The sequence below is a fragment of the Xyrauchen texanus genome, chromosome 46, assembly GCF_025860055.1.
Source record: "Xyrauchen texanus isolate HMW12.3.18 chromosome 46, RBS_HiC_50CHRs, whole genome shotgun sequence".
Taxonomy (NCBI): domain Eukaryota; kingdom Metazoa; phylum Chordata; class Actinopteri; order Cypriniformes; family Catostomidae; genus Xyrauchen; species Xyrauchen texanus.
Window position 1 is genome coordinate 24,986,307 of NC_068321.1, and position 18,705 is coordinate 25,005,011.

At 39.3% G+C, this 18,705-nt stretch overlaps 1 protein-coding gene across 4 annotated transcripts in view; it reads left to right on the forward strand.

Moving 5' to 3' along the window:
• The window catches only part of LOC127638286 (ATPase MORC2A-like), a 28,818-nt gene extending 11,119 nt beyond the window's left edge, over positions 1 to 17,699 (forward strand). For all 4 annotated transcript variants that reach the window (XM_052119760.1, XM_052119759.1, XM_052119758.1 and 1 more), the window contains 17 exons: positions 440 to 519; positions 861 to 943; positions 3,078 to 3,163; positions 3,326 to 3,466; positions 3,615 to 3,769; positions 4,001 to 4,129; positions 5,445 to 5,550; positions 5,652 to 5,784; positions 5,868 to 5,954; positions 8,008 to 8,289; positions 8,873 to 9,139; positions 9,222 to 9,282; positions 9,398 to 9,536; positions 11,401 to 11,577; positions 11,658 to 11,751; positions 11,872 to 12,060; positions 14,095 to 17,699. In XM_052119760.1, coding sequence (XP_051975720.1) covers positions 440 to 519; positions 861 to 943; positions 3,078 to 3,163; positions 3,326 to 3,466; positions 3,615 to 3,769; positions 4,001 to 4,129; positions 5,445 to 5,550; positions 5,652 to 5,784; positions 5,868 to 5,954; positions 8,008 to 8,289; positions 8,873 to 9,139; positions 9,222 to 9,282; positions 9,398 to 9,536; positions 11,401 to 11,577; positions 11,658 to 11,751; positions 11,872 to 12,060; positions 14,095 to 14,163 — 2,278 coding nt within the window. In that variant the 3' untranslated portion in view covers positions 14,164 to 17,699. The remainder of the gene's footprint in view (positions 1 to 439; positions 520 to 860; positions 944 to 3,077; positions 3,164 to 3,325; positions 3,467 to 3,614; positions 3,770 to 4,000; positions 4,130 to 5,444; positions 5,551 to 5,651; positions 5,785 to 5,867; positions 5,955 to 8,007; positions 8,290 to 8,872; positions 9,140 to 9,221; positions 9,283 to 9,397; positions 9,537 to 11,400; positions 11,578 to 11,657; positions 11,752 to 11,871; positions 12,061 to 14,094) is intronic.
• The last annotated feature ends 1,006 nt before the right edge of the window (positions 17,700 to 18,705 follow it).

Consider the following 18,705-nt stretch of genomic DNA (forward strand, 5'->3'; position numbering starts at 1 on the left):
CCAGTCCCCACTCACCTCATGGACGGCGGCCATTCCCCGCGGTCAGCTACTACGTCCCCTGGTGGATGGCAGCGGCGCTCCCCTGGGTGGACGGCCGTGTCGAGGACTCCGCAACGGGCATCCCTCCTCCTTCCTGGGTTTCGGCACCAATGTAAAGCAGTTAATGGGCATGTAGGAGCCGAGAACCGGCTTGACAATATAAATGATATTTAATAAAGAACTAAAACCAAAAGACACAAACACACATAAGCCGAACAGCTGCCCGTAAACGCACCCTATCTGTCTCACCACCGTCCGCAGTTGGTCTTTATCCCTCTCGGAGGCTTGATTAACCTGATAAGGGGCCGGGTGTGTAAAATCACAACCCGGCCCCGCCCTCAGCCCTGTCATAAATGTATACACTCATTTTAGCAACACAACCTGTTTTCTTTACTTTCAGGATGTACAAATACACATCAACACGCTTTAAAACCCGTGCTGAGCAGGAGGTGAAGAAGGCGGATCACCTAGCCAAACTCGGTGAGTTTAACACCAGTTCACAGAAACAGCCTAAACAGGACTAGAATCCCGGGTTAAGAGAAGTTGACCGGATTTGTGTGTTTTGAGGTCATTTCTTTTATCAAACCATTTCTGCTTTCAATCTATGCAAATACAGAAATGCAACATTTTGAGAGAGGATATAATTGCTCATGTTCTCAGGCCTCCAGGGAAGATAATAAATGAAACAATGATCTTTTGAACCCTTTCCTTGATTCAAATTGTAATGGAAAAAGTAGCTTATTTCAGACTGAATTCTTAGTGAAGTGAGAACTCCCTCACTCATTTCTTGTTTCTGTATATTTTTGTGACTTTGTCTGTAGCTGAGGAGAAGGCGAGGGAGTCCGAGAGTAAAGCTCGTGCTCTGGAGTTAAAACTTGGTGATGATTTATCCAAAGAGGCCAGGGTAAGACCCCATACCCACCCAAACACACTCCAAACCCTACGATTTGTGAAATTCAAGGCATTATCTAAATTCTTACCTGTTTGATAATACGGGGCAGTTGTTTGTAATAGCTTTCTGTTGTCATGCCTGAAAGAAAAATAATGATACAGTATACACCCTTTGATAATTGATCATCTTTGGACAATTTGATAATATAAACTCAACATAAAAAGATTCAACAACTATGACATAAACTGAACAAGTTTCACAGACATGTGACTAACAGAAATTGAATAATGTGTCCCTGAACAAAGGGGGGGGGTCACTCAAAAGTAACAGTCAGTATCTAGTGTGGCACAAGCTGCATTATGTACCGCAGTGCATCTCCTCATGGACTGCACCAGATTTGCCAGTTCTTGCTGTGAGATGTTACCCCACTCTTCCACCAAGACACTTGCAAGTTCCCGGACGTTTCTGGGTGGAATTGCCCTAGCCCTCACCCTCCGATCCAACAGGTCCCAGACGTGCTCAATGGGATTGAGATCCAGGCACTTCGCTGGCCATGGCAGAACACTGACATTCCTGTCTTGCAGGAAATCATGCACAGAATGAGAGGTATGGCTGGTGGCATTGCCATGCTGGTCAGGATGAGCCTGCAGGAAGGGTACCACATGAGGGAGGAGGATATCTTACCTGTAACGCACAGCATTGAGATTGCCTGCAATGACAACAAGCTCAGTCTGATGATGCTGTGACACACCGCCCCAGACCATGACGGACCCTCCATCTCCAAATCGATCCCGCTCCAGAGTACAGGCATCGGTGTAATGCTCATTCCTTCGACGATAAACACAAGTCTGACCATCACCCCTGATACAAAAACCATGACTCGTCAGTGAAGAGCACTTTTTTGTCAGTCCTGTCTGGTCCAGTGAAGGGTTTGTGCCCATAGGCGACGTTGTTGCCTGTGATGTCTGGTAAGGACCTGCCTTACAACAGGCCTACAAGCCCTCAGTCCAGCCTCTCTCAGCCTATTGCGGACAGTCTGAGCACTGATGGAGGGACTGTGTGTTCCTGGTGTAACTCGGGCAGTTGTTGTTGCCATACTATACCTGTCCCGCAGGTGTGATATTCAGATGTACCGATCCTGTGCAGGTGTTGTTACACGTGGTCTGCCACTGCGAGGGCGATCAGCTGTCCTTCCTGTCTCCCTGTTGTGCTGTCTTAGGCGTCTCACATTACAGACATTGCAATTTATTGCCCTTGCCACATCTGCAGTCCTCATGCCTCCATGCAGCATGCCTAATGCACTTTCACGCAGATAAGCAGAGACTCTGGGTATCTTTCTTTGGTGTTTTCTCAAGCAACTTCTTGAGGTATCACCCTGAGATCTATCTATCAAATTATGATTTTTGTTTTATTATTTTTTACATTTCAATATATTTTGATGGTTAAGACTAGAGATCGACCCATTATCAGTTTTGTTGGTTTTTAAATGGTATTTACACAAAGTATATATTGTATTACCTATATTATTATTAACATATTCATAGGCTAATGGTATTATGTTTTTATTGTTGTAGTGTAATAATTTTTTTTTTGTTACCATTGTGCATGCAGGCAAAAATAAAATGGCTATTTAATATTGGTTCTGCATATCATATGTATCTATAATCGGTTGTAAAAAATGAATATTGGTCCATCTCTATGATATATCATTTTATATATTAAGATATTTTGATGGTTAACACTAAAGACCAGCCGATAATCTGTTTTACAGAAGTTTTTAACCGATATTTACACTTCTATATGGTATTATTTTATTATTTAGATAATCATAGGCGAATGCTATTTTGTTTTTAATGTTGTATTTTAATTATTATCTTTTTGTTGCCATCGTGCTTAAAAGCATTCTCAAAACAATTGTTAAATATCGGTTCTGCATATCGGTCATCGGACATGTGAACAAAAAGAATAGGTTTAATCTGTAATCGGTTGTAAGAAAAATCAATATTGGTCCATCTCTATGATGTGCAATTTTAAATATGAATGTATTTTGATGTTTAAGACTAAAAATCAACCGATAATCGGTTTTACATAAGATTTTAACCAATATGTACAATTAACATTATTGTCTTTCTGTGGATGATTTCAGGCCGCGCTAAGAAAAGCACAAGATTCGGCTGTGATGTTACGTGCAGAAGCTACCAGAAAACAAGCCATCCATGCATCCAAACAAAAGTAACAACACACTATTGTATTGTGTTTGAATTTAAAAGCCTTTCCATCTAATGTCTGATACTGTTTTTTATTGTCTTATTTGTGGTAATGAATAACATATTTAGCCTAATATCCATGAAAACAAACTGATATTGACTATTGTAACTGTTTCTCTGAAATCAGAGCTTTGAAGGAGCCCAAGGAGCTGAACTTTATCTTTGGCGTGAACATTGAAAGACGAGACCAGGATGGGATGTTTGTATACAACTGCAGCCGTCTCATTAAGATGTATGAGAAAACGGGACCACAGCTGGAAGGAGGAATGTGAGCGTACACACACACACACACACACACACACAGATGGCATCACTCAAACTGTAACATGTTACAATAGCATTAAAAATCATTAACATTCCAGAGAACAGCTTCTTTTGTGCAATGTAGATGACCAATGCATATATTTGTTTATCAGGGCATGTGGCGGTGTTGTAGGAGTGGTGGATGTTCCCTATCTAGTATTGGAACCAACACACAACAAGCAGGACTTTGCAGATGCTAAAGAATACAGACATTTACTTAGAGCCATGGGAGAATATCTCGCACAATACTGGAAGGACATCAGTATAGGTCAGTGTTTGTCTTTATGTTTTTGGTGGTCTCACTTGTTTGTTTGTTTGTGCATCCCAAAAGGGCAGACATCTATAAAAAAAAAAATGTAGGATTCATTTTTATTAGTTTACAGCCATTTCCTGTTTATGTCTGTCATTCAACATTGGCTTTATTAAAATTTTATGAGATTGATAGTGAGTAATGTGACTTCAACAGTTTATAATGTAAATTGAACGTTTCCTTCAACAGCTCAGAAAGGTATAGTGAAATTTTGGGATGAATTTGGTTATTTATCGGCCAACTGGAACTCCGTCCCATCCAATGAACTTCGGTTTCGACGACGGAGAGCCATGGAGATACCAGTCACCATCCAGTGCGGTACGAACATAAACATTGACTCAACACTTCACTTTAATTTCCTTTAGCATGCCTTAAACACATTTATAGATTTTGATCAAACCCCTTACCCTTAATACTTTATTTGTCCTGCACCGTTTGTGTTATGGACAAGAATAATACCTCAAATTGTGCAACTTGTTAAGGAAACTTTTGTTATTTATTTTCTAAGCAAATAGACTTAAGATTGTTGTCTGGTCAGCAATAAAATGGGCAAAATCCTTTAGTTTTACATTGAAGAAGGAACACAAGCCATATTAAGAGACCAGAGTTTAATTTTGGCTATTTTGACTTGGTTCAATAAAAACCATTTTGCAACCACTAGAGCTAGACCGATATATCAGTTTTACCAATTAATCAGTGCTATAGTTGCTTTTTTGTTATCACCAAAAAAAATCAATGCCGGTAGTTGCCGATATTTGCTTTTTGGAACTAGCGGTTATCGGCAAAAAATCCATGCAATAGTTGCCGATATTTGATTTTTGGAACTAGCGGTTATCGGCAAAAAATCCATGCAATAGTTGCCGATATTTGATTTTTGGAACTAGCGGTTATCGGCAAAAAATCTATGCGATAGTTGCCGATATTTGCTTTTCGGAACTAGCGGTTATCGGCAAAAAATCTATGCAATAGTTGCCAATATTTGCTTTTTGGAACTAGCGGTTATCGGCAAAAAATCCATGCAATAGTTGCCGATATTTGATTTTTGAACTAGCGTTATCGGCAAAAAATCCATGCAATAGTTGCCGATATTTGATTTTTGGAACTAGCGGTTATCGGCAAAAAATCTATGCGATAGTTGCCGATATTTGATTTTTGGAACTAGCGGTTATCGGCAAAAAATCCATGCAATAGTTGCCGATATTTGATTTTTGGAACTAGCGGTTATCGGCAAAAAATCTATGCGATAGTTGCTGATATTTGCTTTTTGGAACTAGAGGTTGTCGGCTAAAACCTATGCCGATAGTTGTTTTTATTATTATTAGTCCTCTGTGTCTCTCTGTGGCTAGCAGCTATCTAGGATTTTATTCATTTTGGACTCTTGTTGCTATCTCTGTGCCCGTTAAAGTAAGAGTTTATAATCTATAAAACGATTTTAAAAACTATCATTGATTAATCTCGCATTAATCAATGATAGTTTTATAGATAATGATAGTTTTAGTAGATAATGATTAATCATTGATTAATCTCGCATATCGGCATTTCAACCACCTTAGTTATCCATTTCTACAAAATTCACTATCTGTCACAATCGGTAAATGTAAAAAATCGAATTTCATTCTTTCTCTTCCTGTAGATAAGTGTTTAAAGTGGCGGACATTGCCATTTCAGATGGACGCCGTGGACAAACGTTACCCAGACAGTTGGGTGTGTCTAATGAATCCAGATGGAACTCAGGACAGGTTGAGAAACTAGACACCAGACAACGTCCAAGTGTAAATTTAAGATTTGGTTTTGTGGTTTCTTCCTTTCTCATTCTGTTTTTGTTTTTATTTACTGTTAGATGTGATGCCCCTGAGCAGAAGCAGAATTTGCCAATTGGTGTGTTGAAAAAAGACATCAAAACAACAGAGGACAAACAGAAAGATCTGTCCGAGAAAATCCGCCAACAGCAGGAAAAACTAGAATCCCTGCAGGTGCTCATTTGTCTATCAGCTCTGTTCAAAAGCCCCTCTCTGTCTATTTAATATTAATTAATCCTTCATATCTCCTAATTTAGAAAACAACAACAATAAAATCTGCAGCAGATATAAAACAGCTCCCACTAGCTATCACTGCAAAACCTACAGAAGAGCGCACCCCTCAGGTACTGAGTGTGTGTCTTATATATTTGTGGATGAATCTTATGAAAACCTGTGCAGGTTTTATTATTTTTTCTCAGAAAATTAGGTCTGTTTATAGTACTATTAAGATTTGAGAATTATTCTAAAATCTTCATTGCTATACAGTTACGTAATGTATTAATTTGGCAGATACGGTGGCAAGAAAAAGTATGAGAAGCCTTTAGAATTACCTGCATGTATTTAGAAATTTGTCTGAAAATCTGGTTTGATCTTCATTTAAGTTACAATAGTGAACAAACGTTCTTTTATAACTAGTAACGCACATAATTTTATTGTTCTTGTACATATTCAATACATAATTCAAACATTCACAGTGCAGGATGGAAAAAGTATGTAAACCCCTAGATCAACCAAATCTAATTAGAGTCAGCAGTTGGCAAACTTGGCATCCAATTTACATTTATGCATTTGGCAGATGCTTTTATCCAAAGCGACTTACAGTGCACGTATTACAGGGACAATCCCCCCTGGAGCAAACTGGAGTTAAGTGCCTTGCTCAAGGGCCCAACAGTGGCATCTTGGCGGTGCTGGGGCTTGAACCCCCGACCTTCTGGTCAGTAACCCTGAGCCTCAACCACTGAGCCACCACTGCCCGCATTCAATTAATTAAATGAGTTTGAGCTATTTTGACTTATAAAAAGCACTCAAACATTTTGAATTTGCTATTTACAAGAAGCATCTGCTGACGTGGTCCATGCTACTCAAAGAAAAATAATTGTTGCTTGGCATAAACCTTTAAAAAGTTACTAAGTTATTTCGAAGAGCTTAGATATTCATCTGTCCACAGTTAGACAAACAGTCTATAAATGGAGATGATTTAGTACTATAGGTACTCTCTCTAGAAGTGGCCGTTAGATATTCATCTGTCCACAGTTAGACAAACTGTCTATAAATGGAGATGATTTAGTACTATAGGTACTCTCTCTAGAAGTGGCCGTTAGATATTCATCTGTCCACAGTTAGACAAACTGTCTATAAATGGAGATGATTTAGTACTATAGGTGCTCTCACTAGAAGTGGCCGTCCAGCCGAGATGACTCTAAGGACAAAGAACTGGTTAACAGCTCTGTTCATTAGGCTACTATACGGAAAACATTAAAGAGACATGGTGTCCATGACATGACCTTAACCCAATAGAGATGCTGTGGTAGGACCTCAAGAGAGCCGTTCACACCAGACATCCCTAAGAATATGATTAAAAGCAGTTCTGAAATGAAAAATGATCCAAAATTCCTTCTGAACGTTAATCCGCAGCTACCAGAAACACTTGTTTGAGGTTATTTCTGCCAGAGTAGGATCAACCAGTTATTAAATCCAAGGGTTCTTTTTCCACAGCACTGTGAATGTTTAATGGGATGTGTTCAATAAAGACAGGAAAGATTATAATTGTTTTTGTGTTGTTGGCTCAAGCACATTGTGTTTGTATATTCTTGTGACTTTGAAGATTAGATCACATTTTATGACCAATTAATGCAGAAAACCAGCTAATTCCAAAGGGTTCACATATTTTTTCTTGCCTCTGTACATTTATCCAAAGTGACTTAGAGTGCAAATCCCATTATTTTAAATAGGGATTCTCATTAGAGTTACTGTATTAGAGAGTGTGTGTGTGTGTGTGTGTGTGTGTGTGTGTGTGTGTGTGTGTGTGTGTGTGTGTGTGTGTGTGTGTGTGTGTGTGTGTGTGTGTGTGTGTGTGTGTGTGTGTGTGTGTGTGTGTGTGTGTATGTGTGTATATATATATATATATATATATATATATATAACATATTTTTTATCAGTTTAATCAGCATAAAGGCAGTACAACAAATACCAACATGATGTATAGCTACTTTAAAATGTAAATAATATATAATTAATTATTTATTTGTTGCATTACCATAATGAGAATGAGTTTTTTATTTTATTATTTTTTTTTTTTTATGTGAATTTTGGAAGAAATATGTTAATTTTCTTCCTCTTGATTTTAGAGAGAAATATGACTTGTAAGATTTAATTTTTTATTTTTGTCCCTTATAGCCGACCCGCTCATCCCAGCGAGCAGCCCCCCGCCCTCGCTCACCTCCTCTCCCTGCAGTGGTCAGAAAAGCTGTCAGTCAACCAACGGCAGCAAAAACTCCGCCCCCTAAACCAACGCCACCATCACGACCTACTCGGACCCCACCAGCTCCTCCCCCACCACCCAAAGCTAAGCAGTCACCTGCTCCTTCCGCAAAGCCTACAAAACCCGCACCCCAACTTGTAGCCCCGCCCTCTAAAGCACCAGCTCGTAGAAGTGCCACTCAGAGTCGCGCTGCGACAGTAAGTGATCTCACATACAGCCGAACAACTAAAATAGATTCACATAAACTGCATTTCTGGTCTACTTTCAGTGTAATGTGCCGTTCACATTGAGGTTGCAAAGTCGCTGTACTTTTGGTGGCTAGTAGGCATCCTTTCTCGACTGCTGTATCACAAGGGTCCTGATGGAAATTTAAAGTAGCCTAAATCTCCAATATTCTTTCAGAAAAGCCACAAAACCCACAAACTGAACTGTCTGGGCATTTCTTTTATTTATAAATTTTTTTGCTCAATTTGAGCGAAGCGCCCGAGCGTTTGTTTGTACGCATTAATCTATTACGAACCATATTCCAAACAGATTTGGGTCAGCACTTAGTGTGAAAACGCTCCAAAGTGTCCTCTGTCTTTATTAGTATACAATGTTACTCAAGTACAAAATGCCAGTCTGTGAAATATCACAACAAATTGATGTGTGAATTTGTCAAGTCATTTTCATGAACAGAAAATGATGCTGTCATGTCTGTAACTTTTTAATAGTTTCATTGAAAAATGTCATTGAAAATCATGGCTTAAAAATATCTTTATTTTGTGTCATTTGTGTTAGCCATCCTCCACCAAGACTGCAAACAAACAAACTCCAGCCACCAAGAAAGGCAATGCAAAGAAGGGTAGAGTCCAGGAAGAGGAAGCTGATGAGGAGGAGGAGGAGGAGGAAGAAGAGGAGGAGGAGGAAGAAGAGGAGGAGGAAGACAGTGAGGAGGAGGAAGATGAGCCACAGCCCAAAAAATCAAAGATAGCGGCATCTGTTCAGAGTCGAGGGAAAGTTGTCGTAGAGAAAACCACAACACCAGCTAAACAGACAAGCACAGAGGTACAATAACAGCCTTACTACAGAGAAATTGTGATTCATTAATACTTAAGACAGGATTAATTCATCTGAATTTCTCTCTTAGCATGTCACTAACAGCACTAATGAAGAGCTGAAGAAAGAGGCAGCAAAAAATGCTCAGAAAGGTAATATATATATATATATATATATACAGAATATTTCATTCTGTTTCACACAATGATGGAAGAATGGAAAAGTGGAATACCATTTAGAGATGACAAAACTGTTTGCGTGGTATAGATAAAGGCATTCTGGTGGAGGCGAAGGTGAAAGGGGAATGGTTCACGGGTCGTGTTACTGCGGTAGAGATGGGGAAGGAGAGTGTACGCTGGAAGGTCAAGTTTGACTACGTTCCCATGAACACTCCACGAGACCGCTGGTATGTACACACCGCAACTATTGAACAATATTGTTATACATATGCACTATTCAATACAATGCTACAGTGTGGTCTTGTTTGATTTTGTCCTGTACTCGCCTCAGAAGCTGCTCTAACCTTACTGTGAAAACACCATATCAGAATTTGTGCTGATTTATTTGACCTTTGAACTGAAGGAAAATAATGCACAAATAAATGAATGAAAATAAATGATCGATATAAGGTTTTAAAGTATCGATGAAAAGCATGAAAGATGGCATTGCAAAATATTAAGGATGCACCGATGTATCGGCTGCCGATATTTATCAGCCAATTATAAAACCATCGGCATATCGTTAAAAGCATAAAAACGCTGATATGTAAAACCAATGTTTTATTTATAATGAATTAGTAACACACTTTGTAAAAACTCTGAATTTAAATGCATAATCCAGAAATAATAAAAGCCACAATACGTAGAAGGGTTGGCACTCCTAAGAATATTGAATATTTATTGTGTCTCGTTCTCAGGTTAATGTGGAATAAATGGCATAACGGTCATGAAAGTTGTGAACGAGGCACTTATCTATAGGCCACATGATGAGGGAAACCATCCAAAACATTTTGAAACCAGCAGACATCTGAGATATCAGTATGATATCCACTAATGCTGCACGATTGATTTAATTAAGATTTCCACTGCACGGTACAACTCAACTCTGCTCGCTTTTTGGGGGTTTTCCACTGTGAATGGTACCTGATACTTTTTTTAGTACCACCTCGGCCGAGGTTCCAGCCGAGCTGATGCTAAATGTGACGTCAAAATCCTGCAGATCACTGATTTGTCAGGGAGAATCGTCACTACCAGCGTCACTGGATTTCCGACACGCGACATCAACCCGCTAGTTTTAAAGTTAGCTACAGCAGTGGTACTAAATAACTCATTTGTTGGCTGTTCGCAAAACCACGCAGTGGTCAATACACGAGGTGCAGACGGTCCACTCGTTAGCGTTGAGCGAAGCGATAAAGTCTCCCGGGAAGTGTCTCAGCTGTTGCCCGCAGCTACCACCGGACCTACCAACAGTGTAGGGAAAAGTTAAAAAAAATTAAAAGTGACGACAGAACCATCAAGTGGTTCAACCAAATGGACGCTATCGAAACCGGCGAGCAGTAGGAGGGCGAGCGCCCTGGACTCGGATACGGGCGAGCAATAGGAGGGCGAGCGCCCTGGACTCGGATACGATGGAGGATGGTATGTTTTGTTACGTTAGCTCTATACTCTGCTTGAAAGCTTCACTTTATTTAGATGACCAGCTACTGGAAAGCTTCTAAAACAACCAGATCAATTTAACTGTTACACTTGTGTAAAATCACCATGCAACAACTGCTTTATGCAGCACAATGAGCTAGTAGCTAACAGCTAGCGGTCGTGTTATTGTTTTGGTCAGTTTGTGTCGTGTTTAAGATGATGTCACGGCAGAAGAGGCGGAGCAACTATGACGATAAGACTATAATCCCGCCCACGTTGAGGCAGCACTAAACTGCAGTGAAAAAGAAAGATCTGAAACATAAAGCGAGTAGAGTTGAGTCGAGTTGAACCGTAACGTTCAGTGGAAAAGTGCCAAAAATCACAATGTGGCCTTGAGCGAGTACTAAACCTTAAAAGGCTGCGTTTTAAAGTGCAAAAATGTCTTTTTTAAATATTTTTTTTAAATCAATCATTATGTGTTCAAAATCATATTTTGTTATTTTATAGAAATAATTTTTTGCCAAAAAAAATAAGTTGTTTACTCTAATATTTAGTTGGAACGCCTTTAGCTTTGATTTATTTTTTTTTATCTCATTTTTATTGGTGTTTATTTTAATGTGTATGTTATGTTTTCAGGGTGTTTAAGGGCAGTGAAGACGTCCGTCTTATGCGTCCCGCCTCGCCAGAGTCTCAAAGTCCAGACACCAATCAGGTTCCAGCACGTTCTGTAACCCCGCCCACCACCGCCGAGCCAGACACAACTCAGAGCGGGCCAAGCAGAGAGACGTCAGAAGGCCTCGTCACCATGATGAGGTATGTTTGTGTGCTTCTGTTAATGAGATGTATTTTTGCGTGAATTTCACCTTGACATTCATGCTGTTTGTTCCACACAGGACGCTGCTACGGTATTTTTTCCCGCCGGATTTCCGAATCCCTAAAGATTCTGTGAACACTATGAGCGCCGAGGACCTTGTGGCCTTCCCCATCGTAAGTACAGACTGTGTGGAAGCCTTCAGAGATGTTTATAACCTTGTCTGGTCACTCTTGAGTCGACTACTACACTAACATGGAAACATATGCAAACATTGAAAGACATATTTTTTACAGAAAGAGTATTTTCAACAATATGAGGCTGGGCTGCAGAGTTTGTGTAACTCCTATCAGACTCGGGCAGAGTCACGGGCACGTGCTGTGGAGGAGAAGAGCAGCGGAGCAGAGACTAAACTCAGAGAGTCTGAAGACAAACTTCGCAAACTACGAACGAATATCGTCGCTCTGCTGCAGAAAGTCCAGGAGGTCTGACGTACACGCTCTCACATTAGTCCTGTTCCAAAACCTAGTGAGCTACCTTGCTGTCAACTGCCTACATAGGGAGCTGCCTTCCAAGGCAGCATCCGAACTGAAATGGAACCTCTTAAGTGGCTAATTTGGAGCATTCTACAACTCTAAAAGTGCTACAAAATAGCACTTCTGAAATTAAGCACAAAAATACAGAACCCCTTTAGAAGACGGGGAGAGAATTTATTTTCTGAAATAGATGTTCCCTCACATTTATTTTGTGTTCCCTCGCTATACTTTTATCCATCCCGTATGAAATAGCCTAAAGTAGCCATATTTTACCATGCTATTCGCAAAGATGTGAGGGTTACTTTTTAAATGTATTCACTACAGATTACAGATTACATGCTGTAAAATGTAATTTGTAATGTATTCTGTTAGATTACTCAAGGTCAGTAATGTAATTAAATACTTTGGATTACTTCTTCAGCACTGGTAGATTTTTTCACTTGTTTTGACTATAAAACTCTGCCAGTACAGTAAGACAAAATACACATGTTAAGAATACATTCTCTGAAAAACCCAAATATCTTATGCAGTGTTGTTTCTAAAACAAGATAAATCTAATTGTTCTTGTTTGAAGGATTTTTAGATATTTTTACAGTAAAACAATACAAAAATTGTTATCAAGAATATGATTTTTGCCCTAATATCAAAGGTCTTACTAGAAAATAGAAATTATAATCTAACGTGAAATTTTCCTGATAATAAATTTTATCGTGTCTGGTAACATGTGCATGTAAAATGGCTAGAAATAGCATTTTAGCTTAGCATAAAGCTAACAATTTACACAAGGTTTATTTCTATTTCTTCTGCTCCAAACTTACTTCAAACTTCTCTGTCTGCTCGGATGAATGTAGTGGTGCATTCACATACAACGTGAAGCAAGATTTTCGTGCAGCACAATTACATACAAAGTCAATGCAAAGATGTGAATAGACGCAAATGACGCGACTCGAACACGCAGAATCGCTTCATTCGTGTATTTGCACGAGTTGACATTTTTCAGCTCGAGCGAGAAATTCGCTTGACATGTCGCGAAAGCCTATCAGCATTGAGATTGACATAGTAGCAGAAGAAATCTGAAAAAATGGATGAAAAAATTGTTGAAGCGGAATTGTATGACACAACATCATACATGTACAGAGCCCGGATGAAAAAACCATGAACGCGAGTTTAAACACAAATGTATAATCCAGCGGTCAAACTCGCATGAGCAATGCGAGGCGAAAATGTTCTTTGTGTTGTATGTGAACGCACCATATCACATCATAAGGAAGTGTTTCACCGCTGTATTTATATGTATAAAAGTTTTCCATCTGAAAGGACTAAATATTAAATGAAACAAATGACATTAAAATGCAAAGTAATCTCTTCAGTAATCAAAATACTGTATTCTGAATTCCAATGATTTAAATTGTAACTGTAGTTGAATACAGTTACTTATATTTTGTATTTTGAATGCGTAATCCCATTACATGTAATCCGTTACTCCCCAACCCTGAATATTCGTAGTATAATCAAAGTAATAACACAGGCAAAACAAAACAATGGTAATAAAAATCATATTATCATGTTTAAATTGAGGTAAAAGTATGGTTTTTAAAACAAGTATGGGGTTGTAAAACCATGTTTAATAGAGTTTGATGCTAGCATGTTGCTAAGCTAACAATGTGATTTAATTTACTAACAGTAAAAACAGCTCACGCAAATATTGGGTAAAATGGTGTGTTAAAGTATATTTATCTATCAGGAATGGGCGTCGTCATGTAGCAATTATGTGATGCTGCCTTAGAGTTTGGCAAAAAAAACTACGATTTTTGAAGACACAATAATGTTGCATATATAAAGTCAGGAGTGATACATTTGCTGTCTAGGTAAGCAGCTCACTAGGTTTTGGAACATGACCTTTGTCTTCCTGTGATTTTGCATTCACACAGATTCCTTTTAAATCATTTTCATGACTGTATTTGTTTTTATTTTGTTCTTTAGGACATCGAGATTAGTAGTGATGATGAGCTTGATGCCTACATTGAAGATTTGGTCACCAAGGGAGAGTGAAACACTACATCTCTTCTATTTTACCTACCTTCACTTTCACTATCTTCATTTGTGTTCCAATCATTTTACGTGTTCTGTCGGATGCCCGAGAGATGATTCCTGGTCGACCGCATCTTCATTCCTGCCCAAATACTGTGACAGAACTCTGTAAAGCAGCAAGAACGTCCATGGGCGACTCCAACGTAATCCTCGATTCAGAAACACCTCTAAGACCGTCAACTCAGTCCTGGAGCAGATTTTCATTTTGGACCTTGTGGGCCGCGTGTGATGAGTGGAGAGCAAACCGGTTTCCTAATTTTCTTGGTAAATTGGTTTCCTCTCACAGTGCTAGAGAGTTCATAATGTTGGCTGTTTGTAGGGTCTCAGTGTTGTGAAGCTTCATTCTCAACCTTGAACTGGCGATTTCATGGAGTACGGAGATGATCTCACAGCTCATAACGACCCTGCAAACCAGTTTGACCATAAGCGAGTTTGAAATGGGCTTTAACTTGCTGCTACGTATCCCAATTGTTTCAAGTTTGAGTTGCATCCCGTTTCTTGTTTTCCTCGTACTTGTACGCGTCATCTAATTTGTGTTATTTTTATTTTTGTGTTAAGTTTTATCTCTCCATTTCCGTTTTTTTTTTGGAATAAACACTGATCGGACACTGTTAACCTCTTCAGTTACAGTATTTAGTCCTTCTTCTTTATATCTGAGAATATTTTTAAAAAAGTTTTATTAAAACAGTCCAATAAATTTCAGGACATACTTGTGGTCTGGTGGTGTTTGTATAAGAAATTAGCTTTCAGTTTATCATCTTGACTTTGTAACTTACATTCAGTTAATTCATTTGATGAATACATTCAATAACATATATGTGATTATATTTTAAATCCAGCAGATTAGGCTCGACTCAACATTTTGAAAAGCTGCTAATTCAGTGTGAATAGAGCTGCTCAGCTTGTAGTCCAAACACCTGGAAGGGATTTCTCCATGGATTCCTTCTGGAGTTTTCTATGGGTTTTTATAATGGGGTTTTTAATAAGGTCTTTGGTAAACATTACTTGACGATGTGTGGATGTTTTGTTCTACAACATAAATGACACACAGTCATACCTCAAATGTGAATTTTATAGTCGTAATTATATAAATTTTTTAACACATGGCGGCTTCAAGGAATGACTGTGTGTCATTTATGCTGTAGAACAAATCGTCCACATATCGTTAAGTCATGTTTACCACTGACCTTATTTTTCTCATAGTTATGCATTCGCACATTACATGCTGTGCGTGCTCGGGGTCTCCGGATTGGCGTGAATTTTGGAAGTAAATCTTTTTCACATCTTCAGCGTTAGACAGGTGTTGGGTGTAATTAATTACTGTAATCTGTAGAAAGTGCAAAGCAAGTCTGTCATTTCCCTACAGTTTGTGAGCTGTGGAGAATTAATTTGATCAAAAGACAACAATAATAGTCTTATAATTATGAGTTTCAATAACGACTGTATGTTTTCATGTATTAAAATAGGGTCTACATATCTATTAACTTCAGTAAAATTCAAAAGAGTCCTAAGAACACTGCAGATCTTTTTCCTACAGTCTGTAGACTGCACACCAACATGGAGGTAAAAAAACAGGAGCTGATATAAAAAATAGCTTTACATATTTAACAACGATCTAGTAAGGCGTGGGTACCTCAGCGAGTATTGATGCTGACTATCACACCTGGAGTCGTGAGTTTGAATCCAGGGTGTGCTGAGTGACTCCAGCCAGGTCTCCTAAGCAACCAAATTGGCCCGGTTGCTAGGGAGGGTAGAGTCACATGGGGTAACCTCCTCGTGGTGGTGATTAGTGGTTCTCGCTCTCAATGGGGCGTGTGGTGAGTTGTGTGTGGATCGTGGAGAGTAGCATGAGCCTCCACATGCTGTGAGTCTCCGCGGTGTCATGCACGAGTCACGCGATCAGATGCGTGGATTGACGGTCTCAGAAGCGGAGGCAACTGAGACTTGTCCTCCGCCACCCGGATTGAGTTGAGTAACCATGCCACCACGAGGACCTACTAAGTAGTGGGAATTGGGCGCTCCAACATTGGGGAGAAAAGGGGATAAAAAAAATTATAATACAAAACAGATCTAGTAATCTGCTTAAATTGGCAAAAACAACTGATCATACAATTACCTCACAAACATAATGTAAAAATCAAATCTTAATGAATACTCGTGCTGGGGACATGTCCCCCCCACGCCCACTGTGGCTGCTACGCCCTTGACTTAAAGCATTAAGTTAATTTCAATCAACAACATTCGAGGCTAATTACGACTCGTCCCTCCTGAGGCACTTACAATGGAAGTGAATGGGGCCAATCCATAAATGTTAAAATACTCCCTGTTAAATGTATAGCCACTAGATGTAATCAATATGTGTGTTAACATTATTTTAACGTGATAAAATCGCTTACTAGCCTTTTCTGTGTAAAGTTAGAGCCTATTTTACCAATTTGTTGACATTGCGGCGACATAAACCCTAAAACCCTGAAACTGACATGACTGACACTATGATTTAAACTATTTTGCAGCTCAAATAATACACAAGTTTGATCAGAAGTATGAATGTTAGTGCTTTTATGTAAATTATAAGCTTTACATTTCTGCCTTACAACTTCCAAATATTGGCCCCATTGACTTCCATTGTAAGCGCCTCAGTGTAACCTCGATATTTCCCATTTTAAAGAAAACGAGGGACGAGTCGACATCATTTTTGGTGGTAATCAACATTATGCTGTCATAGAGCACTTGTATTAAACACGGAATATTCTTTCTGTGAGCATTGCAAGGAGAGCGTCATGGACTACTTTAAAATATTTATGGGTGTAAATGAATGGGTGCTTCGTGCTATATGTTCAAAAATGAGGGTTACAGACACAACACAGTTACTACCCCATTACTGTATTTCAGGGGCTGTTCTTCACTCAGGCACAATACTAACTAAAGTCGGGAGAACAGCAAGCTTTAAGAAAAAAAGGTAATCGCACTTCGGAAACCCACAGTCAGGGAAAACATGAAAATATCAGGAAATTTAGAAACAGTCGAAACTAGTTGAAATTAATTGAAAGTGTTTTTAATTCAGTAAGTGATTTAGTAACTTTAAACATGTTCCCCTTGACATGCTCAGCTCAAAAATATTTTATTGGCAACAAATTGCTCAAAAATTATTTAATTAACAATTGAAAAAATCATGTAAAGTAGCTTTTTGAGTGGGAGCATGGGCGTAGATTCCAGGGGTGCGTGTATGATTCAACAATTAAGTAATTGTTCAAAATTATAAGATCTGCTCATATATTTGGTAACAGCTTTTCAGCGCACTGGACAGCACCACATTGTTAGTGTCGTCATTTACACAAGCTCAAACGGTCAAAGATTTACCAATGGTGCCCAAATGCATCTTTGTGTCACTAAGTATGCTTACTTTAAATGTATAAATGTAACTAATTGCTTTATGTAAAATAAAACTGAGAAATGCTACAGTAGTCTTGTAAATATATGTACAAATAAATAAATAAATTGCAAAAAAGTCGAGTTTTTTTAGATGGCACTATATTATCACACTAACCCTTGTCCTCTGTTCATTACGGGTGTTTTTCTAGTGTTTGGGGTTACTTTTGTCGGTGAACAGCCACTTTCAGGTCTATCAATAGATATTCGATTGGGTTCAAGCCACTTAAGGACATTCACAGAGTTGTCCCTAAGCCACTTTTGTGCTGTCTTGGCTGTGTGCTTAGGGTCATTGTCCTGTTGGAAGGTGAACCTTCAGCCCATTCTGATGTCCTGAGCGCTCTGGACCAGGTTTTCATTAAGGATATCTCTGTATATTCCTGCGTTCAGTTTTCCTACAACCCTGACCAGCCCCCAGTCCCTACAGCTGAAAAACACCCCACAACATGATGCTGTTGGGATGGTATTGTGCAGGTGATGAGCGGTGCCTGGTTTCATCCAGACATGATGCCTGGAATTGAGGCCAAACAGTTCAATCTTTGGGAAATCTAATTTCTCACAGTCTGAGAGTCCTTTAGGTGTCTTACACTGAGATGTTTCCGTCTGGCCACTCAGCCATAAAGCCCAGATTTGTGGAGTGTTGCAGTGATGGTCGTCCTTCTGCAAGTTTCTCCCATCTCCACACATGATCTCTGTAGCTCAACCAGAGTGGCCGTCGGGTTCTTGGTCGCCTCTCTTACCAAGGGCTTTCTCCCCGATTGGTCAGTTTGGCCGGGCGGCCAGCTCTACGAAGAGTCCTGGTTGTGCCAAATTATGGAGGCCACTGTGGTCTTGGGAACCTTCAGTACAGCTGAAAATATTTTTGTAGCCTTCCCCAGATCTGTGCCTTGACACAATCCTGTCCCTGAGCGCTGCAGGCAGTTCCTTTGACCTCATGGTTCGGTTTTTGCTCTTATATGCATTTACAGCTGTGAGCCCTTATATAGACACAGGTGTGCCTTTAGCATAAGGCTGCAACATAACAAAATGTGAAAAAAATGTAAGGGGTCTGAATACATTTCTGAATGCACTGTA